The sequence below is a fragment of the Saccopteryx bilineata genome, chromosome 5, assembly GCF_036850765.1.
Source record: "Saccopteryx bilineata isolate mSacBil1 chromosome 5, mSacBil1_pri_phased_curated, whole genome shotgun sequence".
Lineage (NCBI taxonomy): Eukaryota > Metazoa > Chordata > Mammalia > Chiroptera > Emballonuridae > Saccopteryx > Saccopteryx bilineata.
This window is the reverse complement of record NC_089494.1, coordinates 66,758,489-66,771,656: the sequence shown is the minus strand read 5'-3', so window position 1 is coordinate 66,771,656 and position 13,168 is coordinate 66,758,489. Positions and strand designations below refer to the sequence as shown.

At 39.8% G+C, this 13,168-nt stretch overlaps 1 protein-coding gene across 2 annotated transcripts in view; it reads right to left on the bottom strand.

The window, feature by feature from the left end:
- Positions 1-13,168, bottom strand: part of FASTKD1 (FAST kinase domains 1) — a 54,700-nt gene that overhangs the window by 33,912 nt on the left and 7,620 nt on the right. For both annotated transcript variants that reach the window (XM_066280855.1, XM_066280853.1), the window contains exons 3-4: positions 5,480-5,548; positions 4,000-4,125 (exon numbers count right to left, since the gene is read on the bottom strand). In XM_066280855.1, coding sequence (XP_066136952.1) covers positions 4,000-4,125; positions 5,480-5,548 — 195 coding nt within the window. The remainder of the gene's footprint in view (positions 1-3,999; positions 4,126-5,479; positions 5,549-13,168) is intronic.

Sequence of the window (13,168 nt, the reverse complement as noted above, 5' to 3'; positions counted from 1 at the left end):
GATAGAATCTGCTCACAGAGGAAAAAAGCCAGAGGATGGAGTTTTTCTCTTTCGTCACAGATCTGAGGGAGGGATGGACTTTTTAGCGTGGCTTTAGTTTGGAGCCAGTAGAAGTGGAGAGACTGAAGGGCAGAGGGGAAGGAGCTGAATTAGGACCGGAGTGCAAACAAGAGTAGGAACACGGTGTTTCCAGCGTGTGCCTGCATTGCCAGGCTCCACCTGCGATGATCGCAGGTGCTGAGCACGCACACAGCTGGTGGCTTGCTCCCAAGATCAGCAAGTGAATAACCCATGGAGATCTGCCCACAGGGCGCAGAGGTACGCTTGATCTGAGATCTTCACCCCACACGGCCAGCTCCTGAAGCAGGGGCCCCCGCTTCTGGCGTGCAGCTCCTGCCCTGCCCAGTACCAAGCGTTGGTATCAGAGGAAGGACCCTGCTGTGTCTTTCCCAGTTTCCCAAGTCCTGCACTGCTGCTCCCTTGATGTATGAACAGTAGCAGTAGCGGGTCCCCAATGGCTGAGTCTCCAGGGCACTCGCTCTTGTGAGAGGCAGAAGTGACAGTTGTTCGTTCGCCTGATCCCCAGCTGTGTTGGGCCAAGGGAAAGGCGCTGGAAGACCTGAAACGGCCATTGCTAGCGCCATAAAATTGCAAAGCCCTAACAACAAGCCCCTCCTACCAATGCAACTGCAGACCCTGCCTACTCATTACCACAGCAATGCTTCAGCAGAACTTCACCCCAAAACATCACAGAAGCAAAGCTTGTAGTACAGCGCCACCTTCTGAAAAAAGAGAAAAGTTACCTCTCAAAACTGAAAAATACAATTTTTTGTTTTTTCTCATTTTCTCTTTTCTTTTTCTTCTTTCTCTTTTTCCAATTTGAACTTCATTATCCTTAGTTGTTATATTTTTTATTCTTGTTTTTTGTGAGGGTTTCATTTCTAACACTTTCTCTTTTACTTATTTTTTCTTTTCCCTTTTCTCCTGCTTCCTTTTATTCTTTCCTCCCCCCCCATCTTAACATCATTTTTCATCAAATTATTATATTTTGGACTCATACTTTTTTGTGTGTCATTTTGCTTGTTTTTTACTTCATTTTTTCTTTTTCATTTTTCCTCAGTTCCTGCTCCTTATTCTCCACAGTATTTGTTCTACTTACCATTATTTATAGAATTTTCATTTTTTCACTGTATTTTCTCAATTTTTGGTTTATTTTTTTAGTTATCTCATTAGTGTTATTAACAATCCACTCTCAAATGCCATCAAAGAAAAAGAAATCGCCCTGGCCGGTTGGCTCAGCGGTAGAGCGTCGGCCTAGCGTGCGGAGGACCCGGGTTCAATTCCCGGCCAGGGCACACAGGAGAGGCGCCCATTTGCTTCTCCACCCCTCCGCCGCGCTTTCCTCTCTGTCTCTCTCTTCCCCTCCCGCAGCCAAGGGCTCCATTGGAGCAAGGATGGCCCGGGCGCTGGGGATGGCTCTGTGGCCTCTGTCTCAGGCGCTAGAGTGGCTCTGGTCGCAACATGGCGACGCCCAGGATGGGCAGAGCATCGCCCCCTGGTGGGCAGAGCGTCGCCCCTGGTGGGCGTGCCGGGTGGATCCCGGTCGGGCGCATGCGGGAGTCTGTCTGACTGTCTCTCCCTGTTTCCAGCTTCAGAAAAATGAAAAAAGAAAAAAAAAAAAAAAAAAGAAAAAGAAATCAAATATCATGGATATATAAGACATAGCTCAGACAGATGATGAAAAATCTCCAGAAAACAATCTCAGTTATACATGGAAACCTTGTATAATGATTCGCTGTCTAAATGACAGAGAGTTCAAAATTGAAGTTCTAAAAATACTCAATGAAATACAAGAAAACACTGAAAGGCAATTTAGTGAGCTCAAAAAACAATTTAATGAAAAAAGAGAATACTTAAATCTATAAAAAAAGAACCAAATAGAGATGAAAAACTCAATATATGAACTGAAAAATGAGGTAACAAACTTAGCTAATAGAATAGGCCAGATAGAGAGAAGAATCAGTAGCACGGAAGACAGGTAACTAGAGATACTACAGAGAGAAAAAGAGAGGTGGAAATGTAAATTAGTACAACCACTATGGAAGGAAGTATGGTGGTTCCTAAAAAAATTAAGAATAGAACTACCATATGGCCCAGCAATTCCTCTACTGGGTATGTACCCCCAAAACTCAAAAACATTGGTACATGAAGACACATGCACCCCCATGTTCATCGCAGCATTATTCACAGTGGCCAAGACATGGAAACAACCAAAGTGTCCTTCAATAGAAGACTGGATAAAGAAGATGCAGTACATATATACAATGGAATACTACTCAGCCATAAGAAATGATGACATAGTATCATTTACAACAACATGGATGGACCTTGACAACATTATACGGAGTGAAGTAAGTAAATCAGAAAAAGCTAAGAACTGTATGATTCCATACATAGATGGGACACAAATTGAGACTCATGGACACAAACAGGAGCACAGTGGTTACCAGGGGAAGGGGGAAGTGGGGAGGGAGAAGGTGGCAGAAGGACAAATATAAGGTGACAGAGGCTGATCTGACTTCAGGTGATGGGTATACAACATAATCAACTGTCCAAATGATGTGGAGATATTTGCCAAAAATCTATGTACTCTGGCTGACCAATGTCACCCTATTAAATTTAATCGTCTAAATAATTTTTTTTTAAATATACATATATACATAATATAAAACTTACCATTTTAAATACTATATTTTTAAGCATACAGTTAAGTATTATTAAGTACACTCACATTGTTGTGCAGCCATCACCACCATCCACTTGGAGAACATTTTCATCTTCTCAAACTAAAACTCCTTTCTCATTAAATATTATAGTAACTCTCCATTTCCGCCCCCCTTCCAACCCTTGGCAACAGACATTCTACTTTCTGTTTTGACAACTTTGACTACTCTAGGTAACTCATATTAAGTGGAATTATGCAGTATTTGTCCTTTTGTGTCCAGCTTATTTCACAGCATAATGTCTTTAAGGTTCATTCATGTTATAGCACACATCAGAATTTCCTTCCTTTTTAAGACTGAACAATATTCCACTGTAGGTATATACCACATTTTGATTGGCCATTCATCTGTTAAAAGACATTTATTTTATTTCCAAATCTTTTGGCAATTATGACTAACTAATACTGCTATGAACATTGGTATACATCATGGACTGAATTGTGTCCCTTCAAAATTCATGTTAAAGCCCCATCCACAACATGACTATATTTGGAGATATAGAGCCTTTAAGGGAGGTAAGTAAGGTTAGATGAGGTCATAAGAGAGACATGCAAACCTGTTAGCTTGCAAGTAGGTAAAATCTCAAACATTTCACAGATCTCAACAGTACTGAATTATACTTTGCCTGACCAGGTGGTGGTGCTGTGGATAGAGCATCAACCTGGGACACTGAGGACCCAGGTTCGAAACCTGAAGGTTGCCAGCTTGAGCATTGGTTCACCAGCTTGAGCGTGGGATCATAGACAGAATCCCATGGTCACTGGCTTGAGCCCAAAGGTCGCTGGCTTGAAGCCCAGGTTGCTGGCTTGAGTCCAAAGGTAGTTGGCTTGAGCAAGGGGTTCACTGGCTCAACTGGAGCCCCTGGGTCAGGGCATGTATGAGAAATCAATTAATGAACAACTCAAGTACCACAACTAAGAGTTGATACTTCTTATCTCTCTCCCTTTCTGTCTATCAGTCCCTGTCTGTCCACCTCTCTCTCTCTCTCTCTTGCTTAAAAAAAAAAACACAATACTGGGTTACACTTTAAAAACTTTATCTCTAATTCCCCTAGCAACAATACAAAGTATATACACTACTATACCTATTTTATAAATGAAGATAGTGAAATTCCCAAGATGTTAGTCACATAGCTAGAAAGTGATCAATCTAAGTGCATGTGTGTCCAAAACCCAGAACCTCTCCACCACAACACAAGGCCTCTAAATAAATTTACCTTAAATCCTGTATGGTTTCCAAGTTCCTATTTACAATATTGGTGATTTTTCCCATTAATGGACTAAAATGTAAGTGTTGATCTGCTAGGCAAGTGGAAAATTTAGACAGCACATTAATATCAAACCTATTGAAGAAATATACAAAGGAGATCATTAGTATTTACTTTCACTTAAACACATAAAAAACAGTTGTGCACCTGACCAGGTAGTGGCGCAGTGGATAGAGCATCGGACTGGGATGCAGAGGACCCGGGTTTGAGACCCCGAAGGCGCCAGCTTGAGTGCAGGCTCATCTGGTTTGAGCAAAGCTCACCAGCTTGGACCCAAGGTCACTGGCTCGAGCAAGGGGTTACTCGGTCTGCTGAAGGCCCGCAGTCAAGGCACATATGAGAAAGCAATCAATGAACAACTAAGGTGTTGCAACAAAAAACTGATGATTGATGCTTCTCATCTCTCTCCATTCCTGTCTGTCTGTCCCTATCTATCCCTCTCTCTGACTCTCTGTCTCTGTAAAAAAAAAAAAAAAAAAAAAAGTTGTGCACCTTGGCCGAGTAGCTCAGTTGGTTAGAGCCTCGTCTCAACATGCCAAATGGTACAAGTTTGAATACTTGGTCAGGGCACATACAGGAATCAACCAATGCCTGACTAGTGGTGATGCAGAAGATAGAGCATCAACATGGGATGCTGAGGTCCCAGGTTTGAAACCCCGAGGTCACCGGCTTAAGTGCAGAGCATGGGGTCCCCAGCTTGAGCGTGGGATCATTTTGATGATCACTGTTCACTGGCTTGAGCCTAAAGGTCGCTGTCTTAAGCCCAAGGTCATGTCTTGAGCCCAAGGTCGCTGTCATGAGTAAGGGGTCACTGGCGAAGCTGGGGACTCCCGGTCAAGGCACAAATGAGAAGTAATTAATGAACAATTAAAGTGCTGCAATTATGAGTTGATGCTTCTCATCTCTCTTCTTTACTGTTGCTCTGTCTCTGTCTCTCTTATGAACGCTAAAAAAATAATAAAATAAACAAGAATACCAGTCCATGAATAGCTGACTCTACTTTATTTCTATTTTGATTAATTATAAGTGTAGAATAGCACATTATGTTCCTTGCTCTTAATTCAAAGAGGAAACATTTAAAATACTGTTCATTCTCTCTCTCTCTCTCTCTTTTTTAAAGATTTTATTGATTCTACTGAGAGAGGAGGTCTGGGGGAGCGAGAAGTGTCAACTCATAGTTGCTTCACTTTTAATTGTTCATTGATTGCTTGTTGCTTGTCATATGTGCCTTGACCGGGCAAGCCCAGGGTTTCCAACCAGAAACACCAGTGTTCTAGATTGATGGTCTGTCCACTGTGCCACCACAGGCCAGGCCTGTTCTTTCTGTCTTAAGGAAAAACACACTATGCATTCTTTTCCTACAAGATTTCACTGTGCTAGCTCTGAGAAAGATAACCCTGCTCTTAGATGAAGAACCCAGAGTACTTGCCGTTCCAGTCTTCTCCATGCTTCTGTCACGAGTGCTTTAACTAGCGGGTCATGGGCTTCAACAGCAAACCTCAACAAAAACGAGAAAACAATGTTCTACACATTCGCATTTTTAAAGTATTAAAAACACATATAGTAAGAATTATAATGTAAATGTGAACCTCAGGTTATTACACTCTTACACAGTCAGTTCTTAACCCTGATCTGCTCCCATTTTGATATTCTAATCCTTTGATACAATCTAATAAATTTCTATACTTTATCTCATGTCCTTCTTACCCCTTTATCTGCTTGTTCCAATGCCCTTCAGCCAACAATAAAAATGTTCAAAGATGTATTTCATGTTAAAAGTCATGTAACATGTACTACTTTGCTCTGATTATAAAAATATTTCTATAGGAAAAGTTTGTAAAATAAATAAAAATTTTAATAGGGTAATAAAAATCATTTATAACTCTGCTATTCATAAATATCCACCATCATTAATTCAGAACACTTCTCTCCAGTTACTTTTTCTATACACATATGAAATGTACATATTTCTTTCCCATTTCTATATCCTACATTTTTCAGTAAGTTAACGTAATACTGTGGGCATCTGCACAAGTCATTACATATTCCTCAAAGCATGATTTTTAATGATTGTATATTATTCCATCAAGTGAATATAGTATTGTTTGGTTAAACATTCATCTACTCTTTGAATTTTAGTTTTTCAATATTATAAATAATGCTGAGATGAATATTTATGTATAAGAATCTTTTATTATGTATCTCAGACTACTCTCTTAGAATAAATCTTTTTTAAAAATTTTAATTTATTGACTGATTTTAGAAAGAGAGGAAGGGGGAGAGAGAGAAACGTAGATTTGATATTCCAGTTATCCAAGCACTCGTTGGTTGGGATCAAACCCTCAACCTTAGCATATGGGGATTACACTTAACCAACTGAGCCACTTGACCAGGGCTCTTAGGATAAATCTCAAACACAAAATTATTGGGTCCAGGTGTAGTTTTAAAGTTTATGATGCACCAGATGGATGACCCAGATGGTATCATACTAAGTGAAATGTCAGCAAGAGAAAGACAAATACCACTTGATTTCACTTACATATGGAATCTAAAGAACAAAATAAATAAAATAGAAACAGAATCATAGATATAGAGAATAGAGTAGTGGTTACCGGGGGACTAGGTGAAAAAAAGAAAGGAATTAAGAACTGGATGATGTCAGAGTAATGGTAGTGTGAAAGATAATGCTAATCTTTCCTCTTGAAATTTCAACAGACTGAACAACTATAATGAAGAAACGGAATCCAAGCTGGGCTCACATGCACACCTGAATGATCCACACACCGAATGGACTAAAGGTGGGACAGATTAAAAAGGGGATGTAGAAGATAAAATGCATTTGCGGTCCGCTCTGGAGAGGAGGCAAACCCCGAGTGGCTGGTTTTTTTCTAAACCCGACTACAGAGAGGAGGAAAACTCAGGATGTTTGGATTTTGTCTGAGGGGGTTTGAAGAAGGGAACCCAAAGGGACTGGGTCTCCTTCTGCTGGGAGGAGTGCTGAGACAGAGAGGCAGAGGGAGAGATACTGGACCAAAGCAGCCAGAGCTCAGGGTCACGGCTAGTGTTCCTACAGTCTGCCTGCAGCCCACACACGGCAGAGTCAGAAGAAACTAAAGTGTGTCCCCCAACCTCCCAGATCCTACCTCCCTCACCTTATGGTACGGAGAGTGGCAGAGACAAACCCCACAGATAGCTATCCAGAGCCACTTTCTCCCCTGAAGAGCAGAGATGCTCCACATCTGGGTCCCGGGTCTGCTGAGATGTGAGGAGGAATGGCCGGTGGCCTGAGATCGCCACTGCTATAGCTATAAAGCCAGAAAGTCAAAGCTGTAAAGCAAAGCAGTAAAGCCCTCACAACACACTGCACCCACCAATGCAATTATAGCCCCACCTACATCATTGCAACAGCAATATCTCAGCAGAGGACAGCCCAGGAATTTCACAGAGCTAAAACATATACTACAATGACACCTAGTGAAAGAAAACAGTAACCTCTCAAAGATAAAACTTATTTTTCCCTTTTTTTATGTTTTCTTTTTTTACTTCTTTTTTCTTATTTTTTTCTCCCTTTCTCTTTTAAATTTCCTTTTCTTTAATTTATATATATTTTTATTCTTATTTTTTGTGGGTGTTTTGTTTTTTACTTTTTATTTTGGGTTTTTGGTTTTCAATCATTGTTTTCTTTCTTACTTGTCATTGTTTCTTAAATCTTTGTACTTTTTATTTATATTTTACTTTCTATTTTTTAATTTTTTTAATATATATATATATATTTTTTTTACAAGGACAGAGAGAGGGATAGATAGAGACAGACAGACAGGAATGGAGAGAGACGAGAGGCATCAATCATCAGTTTTTCATTGTGACATCTTAGTTGTTCATTGATTGCTTTCTCATATGTGCCTTGACCGTGGGCCTTCAGCAGACCAAGTAACCCCTTGCTCGAGCCAGTGACCTTGAGTCCAAGCTGGTGAGCTCTTTTTTCGTTCAAGCCAGATGAGCCCGTGCTCAAGTTGGCGACCTCAGGGTCTCGAACCTGGGTCCTTCTGCATCGCAGTCCGACGCTTTATCCACTGCGCCACCGCCTGGTCAGGCTAATTTTTTTTTTTTGATGTTAGAGTTCTTAGAAATACTGCTCTCAAATGCCATCAAGGAAGAAGAAATCAAATAACATGGCTACACAAGACAAAGATGTAATTCAGAAAGAAAATGAAATATGTCCAGTAAAAGATCTCAATCACATGGAAATCATTGAGTTAAAGGATAGAAAATTAAAAATTGAAGTTCTAAAGATACCAACAAGATGTGAAAAACACAAATAGGCAACTTAATAAGCTCAGAACACAAAACAAATACCTCACTAAGGAGATTGAAACTTTAACAGGGAATAAGAATAATATGCATGAATTGAAAACTGAGGTAGCAAGTTTAGCTAATAGAAAAATCCAGAGAGAGGGAAGTCAGTGACATCAAAGACAGGCAACTAAAGATATTACAGAGAGGAGATAGACTCACGAATTTAAAAAAAAAACAAAACAAAAATGAGAGAGTTCTACAAGAATTGTCTGACTCCATCAGAAAAAGCAATATAAGCAAATGGGTATATCAGAAGAAGAAGAGAGAGAGAAGGGAAGAGAGAATCTATTCAAACAATTTATGAGAATTTCCCAAGCCTGTGGAAAGAGTTAGAACCTTGAATACAAGAAGCAAACAGAACATCAAGTCACCTCAACCTAAACAGACCTACCCCAAAGCACATCATAATAAAATTGTCAAAAATCAATAACAAAGAATCCTCAAGGCAGATAGGGAAAAGAAGAACATAACACATAAAGGAAATCTGATTAGGTTATCATCAGACTTCTTAGCAGAAACTCTACAAGTAAAAAGAAACTGTACTCAAACATTTAAAGTACTGAAAAAGAGGAATTACCAACCAAGAATACTATATCAATCACATTTACCCTTCAAATACAAAGGAAAAATAAAAACTTTTGCAGATATACAAAAGCTGATAGAATTTATCACCAGTAAAACACCACTGCAGGAAATATTCAAGGAGCTCACCTGATCAGATACAAAGAACAAAACAAATCAAAACTACAAGTAAAGGCTCCAACAAGGTCACATTAAAAACAAGGATAATCAGTGACAGAAAAGGGGAGAGGATAAAGATCCATGGTAGCAAAGGAGGATGGAAACAGAAGCACTCATAAGACAAAGGACTCTTGCCTAACTAGGCAGTGGTGCAGTGGATAAAGCGACAGACCAGGACGCAGAGGACCCAGGTTTGAAACTTTGAGGTCACTGGCTTGAGCACGGGCTCACCAGCTTAAGCACAGGGTCACTGCCTTGAGCATAGGAACACAGACATGACCCCAAGGTCGCTGGTTTGAGCCCAACCAAGGTCACTGGCTCAAGCAAGGGGTCACATGCTCTGCTGTAGCCCCCCTGGTCAAGGCACATATGAGAAAGCAATCAATGAACAACTAAGGAGCTGCAATGAAGAACTGATGCTTCTCATCTCTCTCTCTCTCTCTTCCTGTCTGTCTGTCCCTATCTTTCCTCTCTCTTCCTCTCTCTCTGTATCTTAATAATCTAATGGTAACCACCCACAAAAAAGCCACTACTGAAGCAAATAGCTTAAAAAAAGAAAAAACAGGAGAAAGAAATATGGAATACCACCAAACAAAAATAACTGATAGAAACACAAAGAGAAGAACCAAACAAAACACAGAGCTACTAGAAAACAAAACATAGAGTGGCAATAGGAAACTCTCAAGTGTCAATAATTACTTTAAATATAAATAGATTGAATTCACTAATAAAGAGGCAGAGAGTAGCAGATTGGATCAAAAAGTAAAACTCAACTGTATGCTGCCTTCAAGAAACACATCTAAGCTATAAGGATAAAAATAGATTTAAAGTGAAAAGTTGAAAAACAATTCTCCAAGCAAATAATATCCAAAAAAAAGCAGGTAGAGCCATGCTCATACCTGACAATGCTGACTTCAAGACAACAAAGGTAACCAGAGACAAAGATGGACATTTCATAACAATAAAGGGGACATTATATCAAGAAGATATAATGCTTCATAATATATATGCACAGAACCAGAAAGCACCAAAATATATAAGACATCTACTAACTGATCTAAAAATAGAAGCAGACAAAAACACAATCATACTTAGGGAGATTTCAACATACCATTGATGGCTTTAGACAGATCATCCAAACAGAAAATCAATAAAGAAATATCAACCTTAAATGGCACACTAGACTAAATGGACATAATACACATTTACAGGACATTTCATCCCAAAATATCAGATTATACATTCTTCTCCAATGTGCATGGAACATTCTCAAGGATAGACCATATGTTGGGCCACAAAATTAACATCAGCAAATTCAGTAAGACTGAAATTATACCAAGCATTTTCTGACCATAAGTCTTTGGAATTATAATTCAACTGCAAAAAGGAAGTAAAGAAACCCACAAAAATGTGGAAATTAAACAACATACTTCTAAAAAATGAATGGGTCAAAGAAAAAATAAAAGCAGAGATCAAAAGATATATACAGCCTGACCAGGCGGTGGCGCAGTGGATAGAGCGTCGGACTGGGATGCGGAAGTACCCAGGTTCGAGACTCCGAGGTCGCGCATGGGCTCATCTGGCTTGAGCAAAGAGCTCGCCAGCTTGGACCCAAGGTCGCTGGCTCCAGCAAGGGGTTACTCGGTCTGCTGAAGGCCCACGGTCAAGGCACATGTGAGAGAGCAATCAATGAACAACTAAGAAGTCGCAACGCGCAACGAGAAACTGATGATTGATGCTTCTCATCTCTCTCTGTTCCTGTCTGTCTGTCCCTGTCTATCTCTGCCTCTGTAAAAAAAAAAAAAAAAAAAAAAAAAAAAAAGATATATACAGCCTGACCAGGCGGTGGCACAGTGGATAGAGTGTCGGACTGGGATGCAGAGGACTCAGGTTCAAGACCCCGAGGTCGCCAGCTTGAGCACAGGCTCATCTGGTTAGAGCAAAAAGCCCACCAGCTTGAATCCAAGGTCGTTTGCTCCAACAAGGGGTTACTCGGTCTGCTGAAGGCCCGCAGTCAAGGCACATATGAGAAAGCAATCAATGAACAACTAAGGTGTCGCAATGTGCAACGAAAAACTAATGATTGATGCTTCTCATATCTCTCCATTCCTGTCTGTCTGTCCCTGTCTATCCCTCTCTCTGACTCACTCTCTGTCTCTGTAAAAAAATAAACAAATTTAAAAAATTAAAAAAAAAGATATATACAGACAAATAAAAATAACAACACAACATATCAAAATTTCTGGGATGCAGCAAAAGCAGTAACAAGAGGGAAGTTTATATCATTACAGGCTTATATCAAGGAATAAGAGAAATCCCAAGTAAACAACCTATGTTACATCTTAAGGAACTAGAAAAAGAAAAACAAAGGCAACTCAAAGTCAGCAGAAGAAAGGAAGTAATAAAAATAGAGCAGAAGTAAATGATATAGAGAACAAAAAAACTATAAAAAAATTAATACAGCCTGACCTGCAGTGGCACAGTGGTTAAAGCGTTGACCTGGGACACTGAGGTTGCCAGTTCAAAACCCTGGGCTTCCCTGGTCAAGGCACATATGACAGTTGATGCTTTCTGCTCCTCCCCCCTTTCTCTCTCTCTCTCTCTCTCTCTCTCTCTCTCTGCCCCCCTTTCTAAATGAATAAAATAATTAATTAAAAAAATTTATACTGAGAACTAAAATTAAAAAAAAAATTAATACAACAAAGAGCTGGTTCTTTGAAAAGTTCAATAAAATTGACAAACCCCTGGCTACACTCAGTAAGGGAAAAAGAGAAAGGACTCATATAAACAAAATCTGAAATGAAAGAAGAGAAATTACCAGATATCATAGACATACAAAGGATCATACAGAATACTACAAAAGATTATGTGCCACTAAATTCAACAATCTAGAAGAAATGGATGAATTCCTAGAACTATACAATCTTCCTAGACTGAGTTACAAAGAAGTGGAAAACCTAAATAGACCTATAAGCAGGGAGGAAATAGAAACAACTATCAAAAACATCCCCAAATATAAAAGTCCAGGACCAGATGGCTATATTAGTGAATTCTACCAAACATTCAAAATAGACTTGGTACCTGTCCTTATCAAAGTCTTCCAAAAAATAGAAGAAGAAGCAATATTCCCTAACACATTTTATGAGGCCAACATAACCCTGATACCAAAACCTGGCAAGGACAACAGACATACAAAAAAAACCCCCCTAAAACTACCGACCAATATCTCTAATGAATACAGATGCAAAAGTCCTAAACAAAATATGAGCAAATCGAACACAACACATTAAAAAAATAATACATCACGATCAAGTAGGATTTATTCCAGAAGCACAAGGATGATTCAACATATGGAAATCAATCAACATGATACACCACATCAACAAAACAAAGAACAAACATCATGTGATCCTATTAATAGATATAGAAAAGGCATTTGATAAGATACAACATCCTGGCCCTGGCCACTTGGCTCAGCAGTAAAGCGTTGGCCTGGCATGTGGAAGTTCCTTCTAGGTTTGATTCCTGGCCAGGGCACACAGGAAAAGCACCCATCTGCTTCTCCATCCCTCCCCCTCTCCTTTCTATCTCTCTTCCCCTCCCACAGCCATAGCTCCATTGGAGCAAAGTTGGCCCAGGCGCTGAGGATGGCTCCATGGACTCTGCCTGAGGCTCTAGAATGGCACCAGTTGCAAAGGAACAATGCCCCAGATGGGCACAGCATCACCCCCTAGTGGAATTTCTTGGTGGATTTCAGTTGGGCACATGCAGGAGTCTGTCTCTCTGCCTCCCTGCTTTTCACTTCAGAAAAATACAAAAAAAAAAAAAAAAAAAGATACAACATCCCTTTATGTTTAAAATACTCAAAATCAGAAAAGAAGAAAAGCACCTCAACATAATAAAGGCTATATACAGTATAACAAACCATCAGCTAATATCATACTAAATGGTGAAAAAAATGAAGGGTTTTCCTCTAAAACCAGGAATAAAAGAAGGCTGCCTACTCTCTCCACTTTTATTC